We start from the raw sequence: 22,371 nt of genomic DNA, 5'->3' as shown, positions 1-22,371 counted from the left end.
GTCGATCCACTGGAGATAATCTGGTTTATGTTACCATCTATGGACAAATTCAATGGAAAACTTTGGTGAAACTCAAGCAGTTGCTCAATGTTTCAAAGGCTTTTGATCGTGTTTGGCATAGAGACCATGCCTAAAGAAAGAAATTGTGCTTCTTGAAAGGGTCCAAAGATGGGTAACTCACCTGGTGAGATTGGCAAAAGGGGGCATCCATATGAGGAAAAACTTCAAATGTGGGTTGCAGAGCTTGAAAACCAGGCACCTTAGAGGAGACTTGACTGAAGTGTCTTAAGGCTCTGAGAGGCACAAGTAAAATGAATGAGGATGAAATTTTCAGGGTTATAAATGATTCTAGAACTAGAGGCCATAATTTCAAGTTGCTGGGGGAGATGTTTAGACTGGATTGCAGGAAGTTTTATTTTAGCCAGCGAGTTATAAATTACTAGAATAAGTTACCTCCATGGGTGGTAGAAGCTGGAGTTTGGGGAAATTTAAAGGCCAGCTCGATAATTACCTACGAGAGGAGGGAAAAGCATGGGTTGTCTATTTCCTTTTCTCTTATTATTTTATTTATTATTATTACTTTATTTTTATTCTTATATTTTATTCTATTGATTTTTTTATTTATTAATTTTATTTATTATTTATTTTTTTTGGCTGGTACAGCATAAGCCATAGGCTTCCTTACACCATGTTGCCATTGCTAATATTAATACTAAAGGTCTTCTAAATAAATTTCCATCTTATGGTTTTCCAAATGTTTTTTGTAATTGGGTATCCAGTTTTCTCTCTGACTGTTCACCACAGGAGATGGTAGACGACTCTGTCTTCTAACTTCTCCACTAATGCTGGTGTTCCCCAAGGTTCAGTTCTTTCTCCCACTTTTTTCCCTCCTGCATATTAATGAGCTTCTTCCACTGACTGGAAATCCTATCCATAGTTTTGCTGATGATAACACATTACTTTACACCGTTCAGTTTGAGAAACTTTGCTCTTTTCAAATTTCTTTCAAACTTCAACTTCTCGAATATCCATTACCAGTTCCTTAAATAAAATAAATAAATAAATAAATTTTCTGTTTATACTCCAGGACGACCAAACGGTCAGAGGAGTTCACAAGATAGAATACAAGAAACAGCACCGTATCCAGTAGTCATGGGCTTGAACCCCTGTCACTGAAGGCACGTGTGCTTATGCATCCGCGCGCCTGACCACTAGGCTACGGCAGCCTATTGCTGATCATTAGTGGAGCAAAGATAACATAGTTGATTTCAATCCTTCTAAAACTCAGTCCTGTCTTACATACAGCAAAATGGATTCTTCTGCTCCTATGCTTATCTTTGATGAGTCAGATTTCTAGACAAGATCACACATCTCTAATAGAGATTACCCTGACTTCTAATCTCTCTTGGCATAAGAACATCACAAATATCACTCCCTCTGCATCTAAAAAACTGGGTTTTCTCTTTTGTTCTCAGCATTACTTATTTTTCCAAATAGCTGTTCACTCTGTACAAATTGCAAATCCATCCTACCATGGAATATTGTTCCCATATCAGGGGTGGTGCAGCCAAAACCTCTCTCAGTCTTCTACATTCCATTCAAAAGAGGATATGTTAGTTTAATTCAGTAGTTGTAGACATTTTTTAATGGCACCTTTAAGTAATTTATTTTTTGTGACACCCCCAGTCAATTTTCTACCTGTTAGATTCAATTCTCTCTCTCTTTCTGTATATATATCTAATATTAAAAAAAAATCATGATAGTTATTATAATATACAATTATAAACAAAATTACAATTCATAATACAAATTATATATACTTATATAATAAATTTATTCTTTATATAGAGGTACTAAATAAACATCAATTATAGATAACCACAAAATTAAAAAGATACTACACAATGGCTACATACTGTATACCTTTTTATAATGAAATAAATACATAATTTTTCTGAAAAAAAAAAAAAAAAAAAAAGTAACTTAAACCCAAATTACGTGGCACCCCAGTTGAAAACCTATGGTTTAATTAATGACTCATCTCTAACACAGTCTCTCCATTCTCTGTCTCATAGACATTCTGCTACATACCTTTTCTATAGATACTTCCATGAGCACTGTTCTTCTGAATTGGCTTCAATAATTCTTGCTCTCTCTTCCAAAGAAGTCTGAACACATGCAGCAACCAGAACATACGTTTACTTTCCAACTTCAAACTCAGAGAACCAACTTTTCTTCTTCCTCATTTGTTCATTCTACTTCTGTTCTCTTGAACAACTTTCCTTCATATGCATTTCTTGAAAATTACGATCTACAGAAGTTCAAATCTAATGTCAAGAAATATCTTTCATCTCAGTCTTAAAACCATGCATGGTGCTAAGTCCAATGGGTTCCAATACCTCTCGCGTTTGAGGTTTTCATAAAATAAAATATATATATATATATATATTTTATATAAGTTTGAATTTTTAAGTTTAAAGTAACACAGATAATATGAAAATAATGGAGATATAAGTATTTATTTATATTATAAAGGTTACATGGCAATTGTACCTAAGTGCACAAAGCAGCAACAAAGAATACAAAAGTATATAAGCAAAGTTATAATAATTAAGAAAGAGAAAGACCTGCAGATGTAATTGTAAAGAGCACAAAGTGCCAAACTAGTAAAGAAAGGATAGAAAGAAAGAAAGAGAAGTAGAGTAGAGCCCCGATTATATGAGGTAATGTGGACTGAGAGAACCTCGGATAATCAAAAACTCGTATAACACTGGTTTGGTGAATTATTATTAAACTGGATTTGAATACATTAATATGATGATGTACACTATTTTCAAGTTAGATCTACTTATTGCACATAATGACTTTTAAATTATACAATAAAACACTTAATTTTATTTACAACTGTTTTATTACAAAAATTTTAAAAATAGTACATGTATAAAAATTACAAGTCATTGACAGGAAAAATGTACACTTACAGTCATTATCACTACACCTTAATATCATATAAAATATTCCTTAATGGGTTTCTGTTTCATAGAAGCTCCTCGCTTTTTAGCTGCTATATTTTGTAGGCACCTAAGTAACAAAACATCAACAGGCATGGCACCCTTCTACTGTACAATATAACGTTAAGCTGACTCAATAGCATTTAGACCTTCCATGTATGTCATTTTTTTTGTAGTTTCTGCACACTCTTCATTGTCATCTTTTTGTTCATCAACAAGTCTTACGATTGTGTCATCAGTCATTTCCAGCTGTTCATCAGAATTCATCAACTCTTTAATTTTCCCTGTAGTAAGAGTGTCCAAAACAAGAAAGTTATTGGCTAGTTCTAAAAGGGTTTCCTCACCTCTTTCATCTTCATTTGCTATCTCATTCTCATTGGCTTCATTTTGGGAGCATAAAATATTTTTTAAGGATTTAATGAGTAGATGTTTTAACATCTTTCTATGCTTCTGCCAACCAGTAAACAATGTACTTGATGTTTATTTTTTTTAAGATTCTCAACGACACCAGTCCCTGTTTCGAGATTTTGAAGCAGATGTTTTAAGAAACATCGCCTATGGTTGCGTTTAAAAGTCTCCAAAACACCTTGATCTAGAGGTTAAAGAGATATCACATTATGAAACAGAGTGGGCTAGTAAATCAGATTGTCTTATAACGGAGGATTTTAACTTCCCATATATTGACTGGAATTTGTGGGTTGGTCACTCACATACTAGCAGGCATTTTGTTGATTTATTGGATTATTGTGGGGCTTACAGGGGAACAGGTATTCTGTGTGTTATCCGACACTCAGTCTAAAACACTAATGGATCCAATATCTTTCTATTACAGAAGATTTAGGAGAAGTCCGGTTGGCCTGCTTCCCTAAAATCCACTCATGCACACCTTCTCGATGGTAAGCCCTGTTACGTCACTTAGGTGGCAACGAACGTGTAGAGTGGTTCTCTTCAAGACGCCTGGTCAGCGTGAAGAGAAAAAGACCAGATCCTCCAGCACATGACAGCACAACGAAACAAATGGCCCTCAGTCCCCAGCGGCTTTCACTCCCCCTCTTATGGCAGCGAGAGGATCAGAGTGGAAGCAGAGGGTGCTAAGAATCTCTGGGTACCGACAGGCTGTCATGCACGGAAACTGAACTTGGCCTGTTACAACGTAAGATCGCTCATTGGTGAAGACAGGATATTAGAGCTGGAAAAGGAACTAGAAAATGTGAATTGAATCATCGGTTTGGCTGAAACAAGAAGAAGAAATGAATCACTTATAAGTTTATCAAGTGAAAATCTGCTGTACACCAATGGAAACAGTGAAAGGAGCGAAGGTGGAGTTGACTTTCTGGTCCGTAAAGATATAAAACAAAACAACATTTTGGAATTCAAAAGTATATCACCAACGATGTCAAGACTAATACTCAGGATTTCCAAGAGGTACAAGCTAATGGTTATAATGATTTATGCATCAACATTGAACCATGACGATGAAGAGGTTGAAGAAATGTACACTGAAATTGAGTCTTCTAGATGAGCAGAAAACCCACTACACTATCATTACGAGACTTCAATGCTAAGGTTGGAAAAAGACAAAACAGCACAGAAAGGGGAACTATAGGAAATTTTGGAATTGGTGAAAGAAATGAAAGAGGTGAAAGATTTGTGGAATTTGCAGAATCTCAAGGAATGTCAGTAATGAACACTTCTCCAAGAAAAGGGTGAACAGAAAGTGGACATGGAAGAGTCCAAATAGATTAACAACTAATGAAATCGACTTTATCTTCCCTAACAGAAGATATATTGTGAATGATGTTACCGTCCTGAATAAGGTAAATGTTGGTAGTGATCACAGAATGGTAAGATGCACACTTGATATAGATGTAGGAAAAGAAAGGAAAAAACTGACTCAAGTAAATAATACGAAGGTCTTTGAGATAACAGAAGAGGAGAAAAAGCAGTATGTACTGGAACTTAAGAACAAGTTTGAGCTTCTGCAGACTGCTCCGTACCAAGATATCAATGAAGAATATTACAACTTTCTGAAAGTGATAAAGCCAAAGAAACCTATAGAGAAAAAGAAATCCAAAGAAGAAAAAATTAGTCAAGAAATACTTGTCATAATGAACCAAAGACAACAAATGAAGAGCAAGATAAATGCTGACAAGGAGAAAATTGAGTATACTGAATTATGCAAAGCTATTAGAAAGAGACTCAGAGAGGACATAAGATTTAACACAAGAAAAGTAGAACAAGCATTAAGGGAAAACAAAGTACTTAAATCAGCAGCCATGAGCAGTAATACAGAAGGACAAATGATACTGAAACTGGAGAAGTGATGGTGTACTTATAAATAGCAGAGAAGGTATAATTCAAATAGCACAATACTATAGAGAATTATATAAGGAGCGAGAGAATGATGCCAGCAGTGGGGAAGATGGATCCCAAATTAGTATCACATACGACATACGTGATATTCTTTCTGATGAGGTAGAACATGCATTGAAGAAAATGATGAATCAGAAAGCCCCAGGGGAAGATGAAGTTACTGTAGAGTTGTTAAAATTGGGAGGAAGAGACAACACAAAAACTGGCACGACTCTTCACAAAATGCATTAGAAAAGGAGTGATGCCTAAAGAGTGGAATAATGCAATCAGTTTTGCTGCATAAGAAAGGAGATCAATCAGAAATTGGAAATTATAGACCAAAGCTTGTTATCCCACATCTACAAGTTGTTCACAAGGGTCATTACTAACAGATTAGAAAGAATACTTGATGAGAATCAACCGAAAGAGCAAGCTGGCTTTAGGGCAGGATTCTCAACTATGGATCACCTTCACGTAATGTCACAGCTAATGGAGAAAGCAAATGAATATAAAACACCATAATGCCTGGCTGTTGTGGATTATGAAAAGGCATCTGACAACATACAGCATAAGGCAATGTTTCAGGCAATGGAAAGACAAGGCATAGATACTCCATATATTATGATTTTGAAGAAAATATATGAGAATGCTACCTCCTTTATTAGACTAGACAAAGACAGTAGCAAATTTAAAATTGAGAAAGGAGTTTGACAAGGAGACTCAATATCTCCGAAGTTGTTTACTGCTGCCCTTGAAGCTTTCAGAAGATTAGACTGGTCGCAGAAAGGAGTCAATGTGAATGGAGAGTAGCTAAACCATTTAAGATTTGCAGATGACATTGTGGTTATAAGCAACGATCCCAAAGAATTAGAGGAGAATCTTAATCAGTTATGCACAGTTAGTAAGGATTTTGGAATAAAGATGAATATGGCTAAAACAAAAGTAATGATGAACAAGTATGCCACAGAAAGGAACATAATGATTAAAGAAGCAGTAATTGAACAGGTGAAGTCATATACTTATCTGGTCATCATCTGTAATAATGATATATGGCTGGAACTAAAGAGAAGAATAAATTTTGGATGGATAGCATTCAGGAAATAGAGTCACATACTGAGGAGCAATATCACAGTTTGTCTGAAACGTAAAATAATGAACCAATGTATACTCCCCACCATGACTATGGAAATGAAACTTGGGCACTCACCAAAAGAATGGAAGAGAAGCTGAGAACTACACAACGAAGAATGGAACGAATTATATTGGGAATCAGAATGTTAGATAAGAAGAGAAACACATGGATTAGGCAACAAACTCAAATAAAGGACATTCTTATCAAAACTAAAGAACTAAAATGGTCTTGGGCAGGACACATAGCTCAAAGACATGATGACAGATGGACTAAGAAAATAACAGAATGGTACCCAAGAGGAGCTAGAAGAAAATCTGGAAGACAACAGCGGAGATGAATAGATGAAATTCATGAGTTTGTGGGTAGTAAATGGATGGCCATTGCACAAAACAGAAGGAACCTGGAAAGTTGCTGGAGAGGCCTTCATGCATTAAGAATCTGCAGATATAGGAACCACTAGGTAGAAGTGAACACAGTGTGCTGACGTGCGATTTACTCAAAGTAACTACCATCAGTGGTAAAGGGAAGGGTTTTTACTTTCATGTCTGAAAAACCCTCTGAAAAATTTAAACTGTCTGAAACCACTGTAGTGGTTTCAGACAGTTTTTAAATTCTATAGAATGGGACCAAGTGATGATGTTACCAACAGCAAATTCTAAATGGGAAGCAGTCAAGAAAGTAATCTTGGAAGTTACTAGGCTTTTTGTCCCAATTAAGAAATACTGTTCAAGGTTTAGGCCTACATGGATGTCACATGAACTAACGAGACTAATGGCAGAGATGAAAAATGCATGGGATATGTATAAATTATCAGGAGAGACAGAAAACAATGGTAGATATAAGCTAGTGTGTAATCACATCACAAAGGAAGTTACGGAAACAAAGGCAGAGATTCAAAGAGGAATAGCAGATTTCTTTACTCGCGTAAACTTTAGAAAGAAGGGGATGAATCAGATTGGTCCACTTGATATCGATGGTTTGATTGTTGATGATCCCGCTGAAGTAGCTGACAAACTGAATGAGTATTTTACATCTACGTTCATAAATGAGGAATTCTATACGGAAGTGGAGACCAGACGCTTATCAAACTCTAGCAGGGAGCTAAATGATTTTGTAATAACTGAGAGCAAATTGGAGGAGAAATTGAAGTTGAACATAAGCAAAGTGAAGGGGTTGATGGGATCTATCCAGTTATATTAAAGGAGGCAGGAAAGGAAGTAAGCAGAAAACAATGGTAGATATAAGCTAGTGTGTAATCACATCACAAAGGAAGTTACGGAAACAAAGGCAGAGATTCAAAGAGGAATAGCAGATTTCTTTACTTGTGTAAACTCTAGAAAGAAGGGGATGAATCAGATTGGTCCACTTGATATCGATGGTTTGATTGTTGATGATCCCGCTGAAGTAGCTGACAAACTGAATGAGTATTTTACATATACGTTCATAAATGAGGAATTCTATACGGAAGTGGAGACCAGAAGCTTATCAAACTCTAGCAGGGAGCTAAATGATTTTGTAATAACTGAGAGCAAATTGGAGGAGAAATTGAAGTTGAACATAAGAAAAGTGAAGGGGTTGATGGGATCTATCCAGTTATATTAAAGGAGGCAGGAAAGGAAGTAAGCAAATCCTTAGCCATAATTATGAGAGCTTCTTTGGACTCGGGAGGTCCCCATGGACTTTAGATGTGCAAATGTGCCTCCAATTCACAAGGGGAGGGGTGAAATCAAAGGGTGACACAAGTAATTACAGGCCAGTTAGTATAACTTCTGTTCTGGGGAAAATAATGGAGTCACTGTAAATAAGAACTTCAGGATCATCTAGACAAGACTACAGATATAGTTCAGACATGGCATGTGTTTGTTTGTTAAGGGGAAGTCTTATCTGACCAATTTGATTTGATACTACAATGTGGTCACAAAGGAACTGGATGCAAAAAATAATTTTGATATCATATACTTGGATTTCAGGAAAGCTTTTGATACTGTCACACGTGGAAGACTACAGTACAAATTGGAGCCATATGGCATTAAGGGAAAGTTGCTACAAAGGATAAAAGGATGGTTGAATGCAAGAAACAGAGTGGTAATCAACGGACACTGCTCTTCATGGACTAATGTTATTAGCGGAGCCACCCAGGGTACGGTGTTGGGCCCCTTGTTTTCTGTATTTATCAATAATATTGATGAACGTATATCACGGTTAATGTCCAAGTTTGTAGATGATACGAATGACGGTACACTATTACAATACAATATATACACCGATGAGCCAAAACATTATGACCACCTACCTAATATGATGTTGGTCCTCCATGTGCAGCCAAAACAGCTTGTACCCGGCAAGGCATTGGTGCTATAAGATTTCTAAATGTGTCTTGTGGTACATGGTATCAACACATAACCAGCAGATCCTTTAACTCCTGTAAGGTTTGTGGGTTGAGATGCTGCAGATCGGAGTTGCTGTTCCAACAAAAACCACAGATGCTCGACGGGATTGATGTCTAGGGAATTTGGAGATCAGGGCAATACGTGGAATTCTTCTTTATGTTCTATGAACCAGTTTCGAATAATCCGGGCGGTGTGGCATGGCGCATTATCCTGCTGGAAGATGGCACCACCAGAGGGGAAGGCCACTGCCATGACAGCAATGATGTTTAGGTAGGTGGTAGAAGTCAGTGCCCGGCACATGGATGACTGGACCCAGGGTATCCCAGTAGAACATTGCCCAAAGCATGACACTGCCACCACAGGTTTGTCCCACATTCATCCCACAGTGCATACAGGCGCCATCACTTCCCCAGGTAAATGACACACACACACATGCCCAGTCGTCCAAATGGTGCAACAGGAAACGTGATTCATCGGACCAGACAACCTTCTTCCAATCACTCAAGGTCCAGTTTCGATGCTTGCGTGCCCATTGTAGGTGCTTTCACTGGTGAACCATGGTTAGCATGGGCACTTGGAGCGGCCTGCAGCTACACAGCCCCATTTTCAGCAGGGTTCAATGTACTGTGTTGACACATTACTCCCGTCACCAGCATTCCAATTAGCGGCGAGTTGCACCACAGTTGCCCTTCTGTTGCCACATACTATCCAGGAGAGCCTTTGCTCACCTTGAGCATCGATGAGCAGTGGTCGTCCAACACCTCGCCAGCGGTTTGTGAGTTTCCCTCCTAGGACCACTTTCGGTAGGTTCTAACCATGGCTGACCGTGAGCATCCTACCAGCTGTACCATTTCGGATATACTCTCTGACCCAGTTGTCTGACCATTACAATTTGGCCTTTGTCAAACTTGCTTGAGTCGACTACTTTTCCCGTCTGAAGAACAAGAGTAACACTGATTAACGGAGCTCAGTATCAGGTGTTTTTTTATACCATGTCCTGACCCACGCATGTGCCATAGTTCACCTGCAGTTGCTTTGATTTGAATACGATTCGCTGGTCATAATGTTTTGGCTTATTGGTGTATAAATACAATATATATAAATAATGACAGTACACTACTGCAACAGGATCTAGAAAACTTGAGCAGATGGACTGAGAGATGGCAACTGAAGTTTAACATTGACAAATGCAAAGTACTGCATATTGGTAGCAATAACCACAGAGTAACTTACCAACTGTGCAGTACTACACTCAGGGTAGTGGAGAATGAAAAAGACCGGAGGTTAATTGTGCAGTTAGATATGAAATTTTCTGAGCAGTGCAGACAGGCTACAAGAGTAGCTCATGGGGTCTTGTCAATGATATATAGGAATTTTGCTAGCAAAATAGAAGGTGATTATCCTCTTGTATAATGCGATGGTCAGGCCACACACCTTAAGTACTGCACACAGGTCTGGAGGCTACATTTTATGAAGGATATAGAGCTGCTGGAACGAGTACAGAGAAGGGCAACAAGACTGGTGAATGGAACACAGGGTTGCTATTACCAATAAAGGCTTTATTTTTGCAGTGTCTGGAGACTAGGCATGTTCAAGGTGATCTGATTGAGGTGTATAGGGCCTTGAATAGTTTGAGCAAACTCAATGCTGATAGGATTCTTCCTGCTCAGATTACTCACCTGAGGGGACAAATTCAAATTGAGGAAAGACAATTGTAGAATAGATGTGTGGAAATTTGCCTTTAGCCATGGTTGATTGTTGGAACAAACTTCTTTCTGTCATAGTGGAAGTTGACATTTTAAATAAGTTCAAGACAAAACTAAGCAAACATTTGAAGTAAATGAATGCGTGAAATGGGAAAGTTTTTTTTTTTTTTTTTTTGACTGATGCTAATATAAGCTTGCTTTCTCGCATCATATGCCTCTACTAATGCTAATTAGGCAGCAAAAACAGAGCTCTGATGTCACCAAAAACTAGTTCGCTTTCATCTGGATGGGATGGAGCTTGGACTAAAATTAAGTCCTTTATGGGAAAGTTTCTTTTTGTTCAAATATTTTTTGTGCTCGGGACAAAATCTTCATGAAACCATGTTTTAAACAAACTTGAATCCAACCAAGACAAATTCAAATTTTCTTCTTGAATAATTTTTGCTAATTTATTAATTAATGCATATTGCTATTTCTTCCGTACAAGCTGATAATTTTTACACAGTGATGTTCCGATTTCTAACTCCAAATCTTTTTTTTCCAATGATCCAACCTACCAATACTTGCAGTAAATTGTTCTTCCCCTTCATTAAAATGCTTATGAAATTCTAGGGCCTTAAGCCTGTAAAATCTGTCCAAAAATTGGGCTTCCTTTGTCTCTCATCTGTGTGAACCACAAAAAAAAAAAAAAAGAGCTTCAGAAGCTTGTCCAAATTCTCCTTTCTTCATTGTTTTTCTATTCAAATTTTAACTATCACATACAGATGCTTTGTGAACACCATTTTTCAATTTCTGCTCTCTTTCTCTATTCCAGTCTCCTACAGTCACTTCATCAATACCTAAAGTGTCACTGGCCACTTTTTTTTATTGTTTCTCCTTGATCCCAGCATTTGATTGCATTCAACTTCATATCTAAAGACACAAAAACACGCTTCCATTGGTGAAGCATACTGTGTATTGGTGAAGCATAGTGAGAAGACTATTATAAATAGCCTTCTCCATTGGTAAAGCGTACTTATTCAGAGGAGTGCAATATCATGACAACTCGTGAAGGTCTTCACCATACGAGATATAATTAAAATGATGCGATTTACCTACTTTTGGTAGTTTGCTACATATAAAAATGATGCAATTTCACTAACCCATATGTCAGTAAACTCACACATAGCTTGAAGTCTTTGCCCTAGAATGCTTTTCATCTCATTTTAATTTTATTATACTGTTTATTTAATTTTGCCTTAATTTTATCACATACACTGTGCTGGGACTATCCTCCCTTATCCTTTTGGAAGAATTTGCTGCTTTTATGCTCATTATAAATTTTATTTTATTCATATTATTTTCATTCTATCAGTTTCCTTTTTAATATTTTTTCTTCCACAGTTATACATTTGCACAGAAACACAGTTTATCAATACATGATCAGCTGTAGTCCCCTGATGAATTACCTGCTTATGTATCAACTATTTATATCACACATCAAATATTATATTTTACTGTCTTTTCTTTCTCACATCTTTAGATTTTTCTTGCATAATTTTTTTTTCATACCCCGTTATTTGATGCAGGTTTATTTTATTTTATTGCAATCATTAATTTTAATCATCTATTTTTACATTCCTTCTAATTGGCTTTCTAATTCAGCCTTTGCGATTTTTTTGCCTTCTTTCCCTTTCATCTACCTTTAATACTTCTTTCTTTCTTTCTATCTTTTCCCTACTAGTTTGGCACCTTGTGCTCTTTACATTTCCATCTGTCAGCTCTTTCTCTCGCTTAATTATTATAACTTTGCTTATATATATATATATACACACGAGTGTTGTTCCGAAAATATGCGGACTGAGATCACTGCTCTGAATCTGAGTCACTTGAGAGGTTAGTAGGGTCTTCTTTTCAAAATAGCATCCATGAAATTCTATACACCTTTTACAGCAACTCACTAGCTTCTGAAACACGTGCTGCAGCCCATTTTCTGAAAGGCGTTGCAGGATTGCAGATGCAGCAGATTTAACTTCTTCATTTGTGTTAAATTCTAAGGTTCGGGAAACCCCAGAAATCGCATGGTGCGAGGTCTGGGTTGTATGGAGGGTGGTCTAGTGATTGACCACCAATTTTCGCTAAAGATTTCATTGCTGGTTGTGCAACATGTGGCCTGGCATTATCTTGAAGAAGAAACCATTCTTGATTAAGCAGTTCGTCTTTTTTTTTTTTTTTTTGCAAATTGCTTCTTTGAGGTGAACTCGCAACGCAACACGTTAGCATAATATTCTCCATTTACAGTTTGTTTCTCGGGAACCCAGTGCTGCAGTATTATTCCATGGGCATCAAAAAACAAAATCAACGTAAATTTTTTTGATGAACCAAAAACTCTAAATTTTTTTGGAGGCTGTGAATAGTGGTATTTCCATATGCTTGACTGCTGTTTGGACTCTGGATCAAAATGTTTAATCCAGGACTTGTCACGTGATTATTTTATTCAAAGAATCAGGCTCTTCTTTCACCTTGTCAATAAAGGCTTGACAAAGAATGCGGCATTCTTTTTGTTCTGCGGTAAGATTGCGCAGTACCCATCTTGTGCAAACACATGACATCTTGCTACACCAACATTCAACTGAACTACCAGATCACGAATCGATAAATGCCTATTTTCTTTCAGTAACGTTTTGGCTTCCTCAATGTTTTCATCGATCACTGACAGATGCCTGCTTCTTTGTTCATCTGGTATGCTTTTTTTTCCATCCTTAAAATCCTTCACCATTTAAATAAGGCCATTCTGCCCAAGGCTTCTTCATCTCAAATGTATTCTAATCGCTTTTGCCTAACTTCACACAAAATTCAATTGCGATTCTTTGTCTAATAATTAACGAAATATCTTTCTCAACCCCCATCATAAAACACACTTCACATAAACTGTTATAATGAACACAAAAATTAATACAGCCAGGCCTCACATAACGCGAGTTTGATTAACGCGTTTTTCAGTTACCACTATTTGAAAAAATTATGCCACTTTTCGCTTTACACAATGAAAATTTCCAGTTAACGCAATCTTTTTTTTTATGCGATAGTTGAAAAAATTTGAATCGCACGTTGGACGGGCAATAAACAAACGTTTGCCTGCTGCCCGCCTCGGTGTTCCCTCAACTATCGGAAGAAGACATGTTACTTGTTTGTCTCCTGCTAATAAAGTCAATGCGGACTTGCATTTAAAAATTCAAATTTTTAAATGAGCCAGATGAAAATATTACTGAGAAGGAGATAACGGTAAAAGAACTAGATGAAATCTTTCATATCACAGAGAACCTGAGAGTGCGGAACTGTTTAGCGATATCTATCTTTGAATGCACACCATTATCTACAGCTTGCAAAATCCTAATTTTCTGCAATTGGCAAAGCTATCCGCTTTCTTGGAGCCATACTAATAAACACACTGTAACTGACTTTTAGCCGATGTTCATTTGATTACCACACTCTGAGAAAAGAGTATGGGAAATCTTAAAAAATGATTTCTCACGGTCAGGCTACAATTACTCAATATATTTGAAGCATTCTGTCATTTTTAAACACAAATACTGGAAAAAAAAAATAAATAAATAAAAAGCTACATTAAGAAGTAGAAATTTATGGTTGTTATAGAGAAATCCTTTTATTTTCAAGGTCATAATACTGAATGTAAAACAGTATTAAGTTAATGAGAAATTGGCCAGGACCAACCTCATAGGAAGTTATGACATGTTGGGAGATTAAAGAGAGTCGCTATATAAAGCTTCAACTGTATGTACTTATTTCTATATGGTGTTTAAAATGTATTAATTCTTATTTTTATTATTTTGCTTTTCACCTTTTCTAGTAGCTATACTATCTACTCTCATCTTTCCTTTTTTTTTTTGTTCCCCTTTTCCTTTTCTCTTCCAAGTGTTATTTATCTACATACATATTTTTTTCTTTTTATGGCAGCAATGCAAAAGCATGCCTACCAACTTTTAGAAATAAAAAAAAAAAATAACAGAACCAGCAAAGGATGGAACACTTTGCAATGTGTTTGAAGTTTGAATAGCCTTACCAGACTTCCAGAATTAATTAGCATTAGCAGAGACATATGATGCAAGGAAGCAAGCTTATGCAGCATCAGCCAAAAAAAAAAAAAAAAAAAAAAAAAAAACTTCCATTTCTCCCCTCCATTCGTTCCAAATGCCTGTCCAGCTCAGCCTTAAATTTATTTAGGCTATTAGCTTCCACAACAAAAGAAGGAAGCCTGTTCCACCAATCAACTACCTGCTGACTAAAGGCAAATTTCCGCACATTTATTCTACAACTATCTTTCCTCAATTTGAAACTGTGCCCCCTCAGGTTCGTCTGAGCAAGAGGAAGAATACCATTAGCATTCAGCTTGCTCAAGCCACTCAAGGCCTTATACACCTCAATCAGATCACCTCATGGGTGCATACTCTCCAGGCGCTGCAATTTGCAGAACTTAAGCCTTTCTTGGTAAGAGCACCCCTTTGTTCCCCTCACCAATCTTGTTACCCTTCTTTGTACTTGTTCTAGCAACTCTACATCCTTCCTAAAATAAGGTCTCCAGACCAGTACACAGTACTCTAAGTGTGGCCTCACCGTTGCCTTGTATAACGGGATAATCACCTCCCTGTCCCTGCTAGCAAAATTCCTATATATCATTGACAAGACTCCATGACCTGCCCTGGCAGCCCTTCTGCACTGCTCAGCAAACTTCATATTTGACTGCACAATTACCCCCAGGTCTTTTCCCTTCGGTTATTGCTACCCATATGCAGTACTTTGCAGCCCATTTTCCCAGCTTATCTAGATCCAGTTGGAGTAGCATACTGTCTTTACTATCGTTAACAACCCTGCCAACCTTTGTATCATCTGCAAACTTGGACATTAAACCTGATATACCTTCATCAATATCATTGAAAAATATACAAAACAACAAGGGACCCAACATCAAACCCTGGGGAACTCCACTAATAACATTTGTCCATGAAGAGCAGTGTCCATTGATTACCACTCTCTGTTGTCTCCCACTCAACCATCCCTTTATCCCTTTATCCATTGTAGCAACTTACCCTTAATACCATACCTCTCCAATTTGTACAGCAATCTTCCATGTGCAACAGTATCAAAAGCTTTCCTGAAATCCAAGTATATGATATCAAAATTATTTTTTTGGCATTCAGTTCCTTTGTGACCACATCATAGTATCCAATCAAATTGGTCAGACAAGACCTCCCTTTAACAAACCCATAAAAAAAAAAAAAAAAAGTAAAGTGCAGCCATTATCAACCCACTGCAGGATGGAAGCCTCCTCAACAATTCATGCTGAGGGAAATGGACCATAATCTGCCACGCTGGTCCAGTGCGGGTTGGCAGATCGACCGTATTCAGCAGTCAGGGGCTTGAACCCCAGTCTACTCAAAGAGCGTGTGCTACTGCACTCCCACTCCTGCCCACTCGGCTACGGAGGCTGGTTGCTGTGTCTTAACTATTATGCATTACTTAACTATCACTTAACTATTATAACAAACCCCATGCTGTCTTAACTATTACTGCAGTCTTGTCTAGATGATCCTGCAATGCTTCTTTAACCAGTGATTCCATTATTTTCCCCAGAACACAAGTTAAACTAACAGATCTGTAGTTACTTGTGTCACCTTTTGAACCCCCTTTGTGAATTGGTGATACATTTGCACACCTCCAGTCCATAGGGACCTCCCCGCTGAGTCCTAATGTACAATACATTAGTACATTAATACATTATACAATAATTAGTACATTACATACATACATACATACATTAATGTACAAATACATTCCTAGTTTATAAATCAACTCAAAATTGTTTCGACAATAATCTTTCAATGTAAAAGAACAGCACATTGAGAATGACTGTCTAGTTTTTAATTTGATTTATTTTGCTCTATCTTTTAAAAATTTACATTGAGACATTTTATTACACTGCACAGGAAATTGTAAAAAAAGCAATAAGTATATACAGACTCTCTTACGTAGCAGGTCATAAAATCAAACCTACAAGCTTAGGTAATATCGTTCACTGAAATTATGTATACATTGGAGGCTTTAATTTTTAACTGAGCCATTGCCTGTTTACTACTGCTAATTGATTTTTCTGTAAGTCAACACCTCAATATGTAAGGAAATTCGCTATTATAAATTGACAATTGCAAAAGTTCACTTTTGAGAACTCAAAATAAATCTGAAAACAAAATGTCCAATTAATTCTATAAACTGTTTTCATCTGATGAAGAGATAAACAAATCCTTTGGTTTTAAATGGTGAGCCACAATATATATTTATGAGAAAATGTCATCATGAAATGCAAATAACCTGCATTTTATGGTTCTTTGCTTTATCTATTGATTTTTTTGCCTCAACAAATTCAAATTCTCTTAAAAAAATGAGTGCTTGCATATTTAAACTAACCTAACCTTCTTAAACAACAAAACTATAATACATAACAGAGAACTACCACATAACCAGTAACAACAATGATGCGTTAACATCCACCTGAGTTGTTAATTCTACTTATAAAAAAGGCAAGTAGTGAAATTAAGCCACTAAAAGTAAAATTTTTATTAAAAACATGCAAATATCTATAAAAAAATATGTGAACTCCACATATATTATTTTACCTAATGCTGTGATTCAGAACACTTTAAAGAAGCCACAGTAGCATTTTAAGTCTTTTTCAGAGAACTGGTGCTAAAACTTTGTTCACAAGTTTTTTGCATTTTAAAACCAAAACAGATTTTAAATTTGACAGAGATGATCCAAATTCCATTTTGTTCTTTCTGACATGGCTGTTAATGTGTTTGCATTCTGTACTGCTCTAAGGAATAAGAATGGACAATATAACTTTACGTGGTGCCTCCGTAGCCAAGTGGGCAGGAGCAGCAGTGCGTAGCACACGCTTCTTGATTAGACAGGGGTTCGAGCCCATGACCACCAAATAAGGAGGATGCAGAAAGGTCAGGGAATGACCACTGCATATCCCCGGAGCAACATGGCCTTAGTTACTAATGCTCCTAAAAACCAAATAACAAACAAACAAACATAACTTTACATATTAATCTTACTTCAAAATTATGTCCTCCCCATATGAACAATGGCTAAGAAAACTAAACTAATTGTAAAACTGGAAGACAACTCTGATTATCAAAAATCTTCCAACTAAATTGGAAAGGTTGACAAGCATGCAACAGGCCACACAATGACAGCCATCTGTCAGTTCAAAAATTTACACTCTGTGTACCTTTCCAGGGAAAAAAAAAGCGAAAGGTAATTTGAAATAGAGAAGGCTATTTGTTCTTCCTATTTTTAACATGATTTTAATTTTAATTATAGAATACAGCAAAACATGAAATACAAATAAAATTCATATTAAACTTATTAAACACTTGTTCTTGACATAACATTGTTTCATAAAAACACACCAAAAATAATAAAATGATTTGTACTGCAGTCTTGCAGTTTTCTATTTGTACAAATAGAAAATCACTGTACTTACAATAAGCATTCCACAAAAACATATTTTGTTCAGGAAATCTACTTCGTGGATCCTCTCCAACTAAGAAAGAAAATTAAAATACGCATATAACTTAAGCAAGTTATTAGACTTACTTTTAAAAATTTATATTAATTTTTTTTTTCTCAAAAAAGTTCTCAAAACATATAATATGCTATCAAATCAATTAATATATTCTCACAAATAACCTGATAAAAAAGATTCTCATAAAAACCAAAATGTAATATTCTAAAAGCAGATGCATATTACTCAAGGTATGAAACCTATATATTAATCAGTTTTATATGGATGCACTCATTTTTATAATGATAAAAAAAAAAAAAAAAAAAAAACACCTAACATAACAGAAGCTATTATAATAATTAAAAAACCATTCCAATTTAAATAACAGTGGACAGTAGGTGCTTTGCAGCAAGATGACAAGGTATAAGTTTACAAAACTTAAAATGTATAACAAGTTAAAAACTTATTATAGCAATTATTATAAATATGTATACCAAGTTACAGACTTTTATAGTAGTGATGAAGTGATGAGTCATCTAGCTGAATGACTGACTTGAGTCATCAATAAACTAAGTCATTGAGAAAAACCATAACCATCAACTTTGCACTGATATTGACTTTATAACAGTGTGCCAGTTTCAACAAAATGACCAGATCCAATTATATACTGAAGCATTAAAATCTATGAACAAATCTAGCTCAATTTGACGGAGCAATATAATTCTACTGTGGCACATTTGGTCAAATAGAAAATCACTGTATTTAATTATAAGCCTCTTTAATCAAGAAATGAAAATCTACTACACTGGTGGAAATAAAATTCCAGGATTTTCAAATCACTCCAAAGCAGATTTTTGCATAGTTGCAACTTTGGTTTCAGGTGAGAAAATTTTTTCGAAGGGAGAGTATACACATGATCACTGAAAAACTCATCAGGATGTCTACAAGCGCACATTTCTTAATCTGTGCACATCTCACATTAGCATTATAGTAATATAGTAATAGTGGCATGTGATGCAAGAAAGCAAGCATATGAGCTTATGTAACATTAGCCAAAAAAAAAAAAAAAATTCACACAACCATTCCCTCTAAAAGTTTATTCAGTTCCTCGAATTTATTTAAGCTATCAACTTCCGTAACGACAGATGGAAGTTTGTTCCAGCAATTAACCACCCGCTGGCTAAAGGCAATCTGAGCAAGTGAAAGAATCCCATCAGAATTCAGCATGCTCAACCCATTCAAGGACTTATACACCTCAATGAGATCACCTCGCAGGTGAGTAGTCTCCAGCCACTGCAATTTGCAGAACTTAAGAATCTCTTAGTAAGAGGATCCCTTCATTCCCCTCACCAATCTTGTTGCAATTCTCTGTACACACTCAAGCAAATCTACATCTTTCCTAAAATGAGGCCTCCAGACCTGTATGCAGTACTCTAGGTGTGGCCCAATCATTGCCTTATACAAAAGGATAATCACCTCCTTTTCCTGCTAGCAAAATTATTGTACATCATTGACAAAACCCATGACCTGCTCTTGCAACCTGTCTGCATTGCTCAGAACACTTCATATCTTACTGCAACGATTACTCTGAGGTTTTTTTCATTTTCTATCACTGTCAGTGTAGTACCACACAGTTGAAAAGTTACTCTGGGATTACTGCTTCCCATATGCAGTACTTTACTGCATATGGGAAGCAGTAATCCCAGTCAATGTTAAACTTCAGTTGCCACTTCTCAGCCCATCTGCCAAAATTTTCTAGATCCTGTTGCAGTACCACACTGCCATTACTGTCATTAACTACACTGCTAACTTCGACATTAAACCAGATATACCTTCATCAATATCACCGATAAATATACAAAACAACATTAGGCCTAACACTGAACCCTGTGGAACTCCACTTATAACATTAGTCCACGAAGAGCACGACCAGTCCATTGAATACTACCCTCTGTCTTCTCCCACTCGGTCACCCATTTATCCATTGTAGCAGCTTACTCTTAATACCATTCTGCTCCAATTTGTACAGTAATCTTCCATGTAGAACAGTGTCAAAAGCTTCCCTGAAATCCAAGTATATGATATCAAAATTATTTTTTGCATCCAGTTCCTTTGTAACCATATCATAGTATCCAATCAAATTGTCAGACAAGACTTTCCCTTAACAAACCCATGCTGTGTCTGAATTATTTCTGCAGTCTTGTCTAGATGATCCTGCAATGCATCTTTAACCAGTGAATCCATTATTTTACCCGGAACAGAAGTTAAATTAACTGGTCTGCACATCTCCAGTCCATGGGGACTTCCCCTGAGTCCAAGGATGCTCTCATAATTATGGCTAAAGGTTTGCTTAATTCCTTTGCTGCCTCCTTTAATATAACTGGATAGATCCCATTCACCCCAGGTGCCTTTCTTATGTTTAACTTCAACAATTTCTCCTCCACTTTGCCCTGTTATTACAAAATCATTAAGCACCCTGTTACAATTTGATAAACTTCTGGCATTTTCCTTCCTTAATAACTCATGTATGAATGTAGATGCAAAATACTCATTCAGTTTGTTTGCTATCTGAGCAGGATCATCAACAGTTGAACCATCAATATCAAGTGGACCAATCTGATTCATTCCCTTCATTTTAGAGTTTATATAAATAAAGAAATCCTTGCTGTTTTTCTTAGCATCCTTTGCCAAAGATTTCTTGCAATCTGCCTTTGCTTGCCTAATCTCCTCTGTGACTTGATTACAGACTAGCTTATATCTGCTCTGTCACCTGATAATTTATATGCATCCCATGCATTTTTCTTCTTTGCCATGAGTCTCATTAGTTCATTTGACAACCATTTAGGCCTAAACCTTAAACAATATTTCTTAATAAGTATGAAAAGTCTATAAGCTTCCACGATTAATTCCTTGAATGCTTCCCATTTAGAATTTGCAGTTGGTAATATCATCAGGTGAAATATGATGCAAGAAAGCAAGCTTATACAGAATCAGGCAAAAAAAAAAAAAACTTCCCATTTCCAAATAGTTTTAGTTTTTACTTGAATTTATTTAAACTTTCAACTTCCATAACAACAGATGGAAGTTTGTTCCAATAATCAACCACTCGCTGGCTAAAGGCAAGCTTCCACACATCCAGTCTGCAACCATCCTTCCTCAATTTGAATTTATACTCCCTCATGTGCATAGTCTGAGCAAAAGGATGAATATCATCAGGCATTGAACTTGCTCAATCCATTCAAAGCCATAAACACATTAATCAGATCACCCCACAAGTGCCTGGTCTCTAGACAGTAATATGCACAAATGAAGCCCTTCCCTGTACTTGTTCCAGCAGCTCTACATCCTTTCTAAAATTATGCCTACAGAACTATATGCGGTACTCAAGATGTGGCCTGTCCACTGCCTTATACAATGGGATAATCACCTCCTTATCCCTGTTAGCAAAATTCCTGTATATTATTGACAAACCTAATGAGCTGCCTTGGCAGCCTGTCTGATTGCTCATTTTCTCATTTTCCATTTCTTTTCTCATTTTCCACTAAACTGAGGGTAGTACCACACATTTGATACGTTACTCCAGATTTACTGCTACCCACATGGAGTATTATGCACTTATCAACTTCAGTTGCCATTTCTCAGCCCATCTGCTTAACTTTTCTAGATTGGTTGCAGTAGCATACCATCATTATTGTCATTAACCACTCTGCCAAACTTTGTATCATCTTCAAACTTGGACATTAAGCCTGATATGCTTATTAATATCATTGATAAATATAGAAAACAACAATGGGCCCAACACTGAACTCGGGGGCGGTACCCACTAATGACATTAGTTCACAAAGAAGTGTCCATTGTTACCACTGTCTTCTCGCACTCAACTATCACTTTATCAACAGCTGCAATTTATCCTTATTGCCAAGTTGCTCTAATCTATACAGCAGTCTTTTATGTACAACAGTATCAAAATATTTCCTGAAATCCAAGTATATGATATCAAAATCCTTTTTACATCCCGTTCCTTTGTGATGACATCATAGTATCCAATCAAATTGGTCAGACAAGATTTCCCCTTAACAAACCCACATGGTGTCTGAAGTATAACTGCAGTCTTGTCTAGATGATCCTGCATTACTTTTTCAACCAGTAACACCATTATTTTTCCTGGAACAGCATTTAAACTAACAGGTCTGTAATTACTCGTGTCACCCTT

The 22,371-nt window shown here is 36.5% G+C and overlaps 1 protein-coding gene across 1 annotated transcript in view; it reads right to left on the bottom strand.

Annotated features, from left to right (window-relative positions):
* Window positions 1–2,987, bottom strand: part of LOC150080289 (N-chimaerin-like) — a 147,344-nt gene extending 144,357 nt beyond the window's left edge. Inside the window, exon 1 of the mRNA XM_090380679.1 lies at window positions 2,982–2,987. Coding sequence (XP_090236805.1) covers window positions 2,982–2,987 — 6 coding nt within the window. The remainder of the gene's footprint in view (window positions 1–2,981) is intronic.
* Between the last annotated feature and the right edge of the window lie 19,384 nt (window positions 2,988–22,371).

Source organism: Mastigoproctus giganteus, chromosome 9, assembly GCF_048544385.1.
Source record: "Mastigoproctus giganteus isolate SK-2022 chromosome 9, ASM4854438v1, whole genome shotgun sequence".
Taxonomy (NCBI): domain Eukaryota; kingdom Metazoa; phylum Arthropoda; class Arachnida; order Uropygi; family Thelyphonidae; genus Mastigoproctus; species Mastigoproctus giganteus.
The sequence above is the reverse complement of the archived record's forward strand: the minus strand, read 5'-3'. Positions and strand labels throughout refer to the sequence as shown.